At 55.1% G+C, this 4175-nt stretch overlaps 1 protein-coding gene across 1 annotated transcript in view; it reads right to left on the reverse strand.

Moving 5' to 3' along the window:
• Window positions 1-1880: 1880 nt before the first annotated feature.
• The window catches only part of VOLCADRAFT_104954 (uncharacterized protein), a gene marked incomplete at both ends in the record, with an annotated part of 13962 nt that continues 11667 nt past the window's right edge, over window positions 1881-4175 (reverse strand). Inside the window, 5 exons of the mRNA XM_002951053.1 lie at window positions 1881-1925; window positions 2215-2350; window positions 2583-2716; window positions 3021-3117; window positions 3969-4069. Coding sequence (XP_002951099.1) covers window positions 1881-1925; window positions 2215-2350; window positions 2583-2716; window positions 3021-3117; window positions 3969-4069 — 513 coding nt within the window. The remainder of the gene's footprint in view (window positions 1926-2214; window positions 2351-2582; window positions 2717-3020; window positions 3118-3968; window positions 4070-4175) is intronic.

Genomic DNA, 4175 nt, shown 5'->3' on the forward strand with positions numbered 1-4175 from the left:
GAGGCAGGTAGGGCTAATTCCTAACGATAAAGGAGAAGAAGAAGAAGAAGAAGAAGAAGAAGAAGCATTACCAAGCACCGCGACCAAGGGTGTATGGGCTTCTCTTACCCCGCTTGGCCGCCGGGTGACTGACGTGTATACTCGGGGGCCCGCAGCCGCACCTGGATATGGCGGGGTAGTTGGTGTTGTGCGGTAACAATGGCCACTTTATGGTTGCTTGGGGCCGTACTCCACGGACTTCCACGTGCTGCAGAGCCCGGCCGGCGCGTGAGCCCTTGCGCTGATTGTGCTTCAGGAAAATGGTGGTTGTGGTGATGATGGTTGCGGTGGAGCATAATGATCAGGATTCCCCCTCGTGGGGGCGGTGCATTAAAAAGTTGTGAAAGCCATCATATCACACATACACGCATACATGCACACACACACACATGTAACGAGCGCACGACCTGTCTACCCGTCCAATCTCCCGGCTGAGTCAGCAGCCAGCCAGACGCGTCCTGTGGTTATTAGCACCTAGCAGCACCACCGTTTGCCCTACCAGCTGCCTGTCATGCCCAACGTATTAGCCCCTAAGACTCAGCCAGTTGCCCAATAACCCAAGCAGCAGTTGCAGCAGCAGCAGTAGCAGCAGCAGCAGTAGCAGCAGCAGCAGTAGCAGCAGCAGTAGCAGCAGCAGCAGTTGCAGCAGCAGCAGTAGCAGCAGCAGCAGTAGCAGCAGCAGCAGTAGCAGCAGTTGCAGCAGCAGCAGTAGCAGCAGTTGCAGCAGCAGCAGTAGCAGTAGCAGCAGTTGCAGCAGCAGCAGTAGCAGCAGCAGCAGTTGCAGCAGCAGCAGTTGCAGCAGCAGCAGTAGCAGCAGCAGCAGTTGCAGCAGCAGCAGTAGCAGCAGCAGCAATAGCAGTAGCAGCAATAGCAGTAGCGGTAGATGGATGATGTGCAAAGATGGCAGGGTGTCAGAACCTTACACTTCGGTTTGACAGTTAATGGACTGTGTGTGGGTAGGCAGCTAGGTGGCTATATGGGTTAAGACATTGGCTGAATGGCATCCCTAATCCGCAACTGCTTTATTAGCAACCTAACTACCAACCCACCCACCCAGCAAACTAGCGAACCAGAAGTACGCGGCAGAAGCCGGCAAAAATCCATGCTATTGAACTCCTGCTGCTGCTACTGCTACTGCTGCTGTTACTGCTACCCCACGCACTATTCGCAGACTTGGAACAGTCCCGGGCTGAAACCTTTGTGGGTCGCAAGGCCTGATCCCCCGTTTCACTGTGTTGGCTTTTGTTTCTATGTCCTATGTAGATAAGCATCGCCCCAGAGACGTCGTTGTCATCGATGGTACGTAGGTTACATGGTTCCGATTGTGCACACGTGCGTGCGTACGTACATATGTGCACATGCACGTATGTATATATGTAATATGTATATATGTAACACACCTCAACAGTAAGTACAAAACCCAAAGAACATACACACATACACACAGACCAGTAATGGAGTTGGCCGCCGTTGATCCGGCAGATTTCGTTGGATGCTGGTGGTGGGTGCGGAACCTGAGCGATCCACTGAGAAGTTGACTAGGGTGACTGGATGAGGGTGCCCCGAAATACCGGGGAAGGCGGGGTTTCGCCGGGTAGCGGCCGCAGGGTGAAGATATGGCCTCCCTGTCCCACACATTATCAAACACACATACATAGGACCCCGCCGAAAGTGGTTTTGTTCCAAGCTCCCCAAGACATGGCCCCACTCAGTTGTAGCAACCTCGTTCACCCCACTCACCCCACTCCCCCCAAAACACACAAAGCATCCATCCTTCCCCACACGCACACCCGTGCCATACATTCACACTCACACATTCAGGCCCACACACATCCAACCCATCAGCACTTCAGCCTCTGAAAAGACAAGTAAAACGGAACAAAGTCCTGGGGGATGAGAGGAGGTGTCGGAGGAAAAAGGCGGCCTGTTGGACGCTCCAAACCATCAACATAGCATTATACATCCATTACGGCAAACAGACAGACAGACAGACAAGCAAACAGACAAATAGACAGACAAGCAAACAGACAAACAGACAAACAAGCAGACAGACAAGCAGACAGACAAGCAAACACCCATCCATTCATCAATCCAGACGAGCAAACAGACAGACAAACAGGTATGCAGGTATGCAGCTAGTCAATCATCGACCCAATCCAAACGCCCTCAAGCCACCGAAGCGCCCGCAGCCGCAATCTCCCGTCTCGACCCTTCCTCCCGCTGCCGCCCCTCCTTCTCCTCCGCCTCGGCCTTCCGTACCCAGTACGGCACCGGGTACGCGTCGTTGAGCCACTCGATGCCGTACGGCCACCTGCACGAGGAGATTGATAAGTCAGTCATCACGCGTAGTAGGGGCGCGAACCGATATCCCGTCTTTGGATTGCAAGGGGCCGTGGGGAGGTGAAGGGGGGGATGGTGATTGAGCACATACAGGAAAGTACAGACGTGCATACACACACATACATACATACATAAATCGCACCCCTTCCCCCCCCACCCCTTCCCTCTTCCCCCCGGCTCTCCCCCCCTCCGGCCGCGCTCACTTGTTGTTCTCTCCGTCCGTGTAAATCGTCATGCTCAGCTTCGGTCGCTCCTCCTCGCTCAGGGTGCGAGGTGGGTGTTGGTCGAATATGTCTCGCAGCTCGGGACCCAACAGCTCTTTCTGGTCCGCAAGAGCCTGAGGGCGGAGCCCCGGGCGGGGGGGTGTAGGAAGGAGGGAGGGACAGAAGGAAGGGAAAACGGCTAGGGAAAGGGGAGGAGAGGGTGGAAGGGGGTGGAAGGGCGTGTGCTCCTACATCATGCAAAAGGGCCCCGAGTGGAAATGCAGTGGAGGTGATTAAGGAAGGAGCTGAGAGCTGAGACAGTGTATGTGTATCTGTCTGTCTGTCCGTCTTGTCTGTCTGCATGCCAGGTACGTCTCTCCCCTTGCCAACACACCCCCTTCCCCCCCCCCCCAGAAACACACGTCCTAGGTGCCCCACCTTGATTCCTGCCCACATGGCCTCCCTGCGCTCCTCCAGTATGGCGAGCACATCCTCCGAGCAGCTCTTGATCACCCGCCGCACCTCGTCAGTGTACCTGGGGGGCGAGGGGGTGAGGGGGCGAGGGGGTGAGGGGGTGAGGGGGCGAGGGGGCGAGGGGGTGAGGGGGTGACGGAGGGTTTGTGTGGGAGGGGGTTTTAGGGGGATCATATCACCGATGCGATGATCTGAGAGACGATCATGATCTGATGAGCGAAAAGAGGAAAGTAGAAGAGAGTAGAAAACATAAACATAAACATGGTGGATGATGATCTCTCTTATGGATCTACACATGACTTTAAAAAACACAACATGAACATGGGACATCTATTCACTTCCTTCGGAATGAATGAAGGAGCGCGGAAGGTGGGGAACATGGCAGGGTGCGTGTGTGTAAGTATGTAACTATGTAACTATGAAAGTTCGAAATTATTTACGTATGCAAGTATGTATGTATGTATGTATGTATGTATGTATGTATGATGTGTGGGACAGGGGGGTCATAACTTCACCCTGTGGCCGCTACCGCTACCCTGCGAAACCCTGCCTTCCCCGGTATTTCGGGGCACGCTCATCCAGTCACCCTAGTCAACTTCTCAGTGGATCGCTCAGGTTCCGCACCCACCACCGGCATCCAATGGAATCTGCCGGATCAACGGCGGCTCAACTCCATTCCTGGTCAGCTCACAAGATCACTTTATCCCAGGCCACCACCGTTCATCGCCTAGGGGCACTTTTACCTTCCACCATCGGAAGGATTTCGACCCTGACAGGTCTCGATCCCGGGATCTCCCGGGGGCATGTCCCTAACCGGATAACGCCCCTCCATCACATACCACCGCGCCGCATACCCCCATCCCCGCTGCCTTCCTGCCACGAAACACACAGTACGGTGTGCCGTACGTATACCTGTGCCAGGTGACGTCGGATGGCGACGGCGCATCGAACCTGAAGTCCTCACTGACTGTGGGCCAGTCCGCGAACCCGTCCATGGCGTCAGTGGACACAACCTGCCAAAACAATGACCACCCGCCGCCCGCAAGAGAGAAAAAGGAGGAAGGGGGAAATCATGCTGTGCACGGAAACAAGGAATGAGCTGCCGGAGGAAGGGGGGAG

This window comes from Volvox carteri, assembly GCF_000143455.1.
Source record: "Volvox carteri f. nagariensis unplaced genomic scaffold VOLCAscaffold_21, whole genome shotgun sequence".
NCBI classification, from domain to species: domain Eukaryota; kingdom Viridiplantae; phylum Chlorophyta; class Chlorophyceae; order Chlamydomonadales; family Volvocaceae; genus Volvox; species Volvox carteri.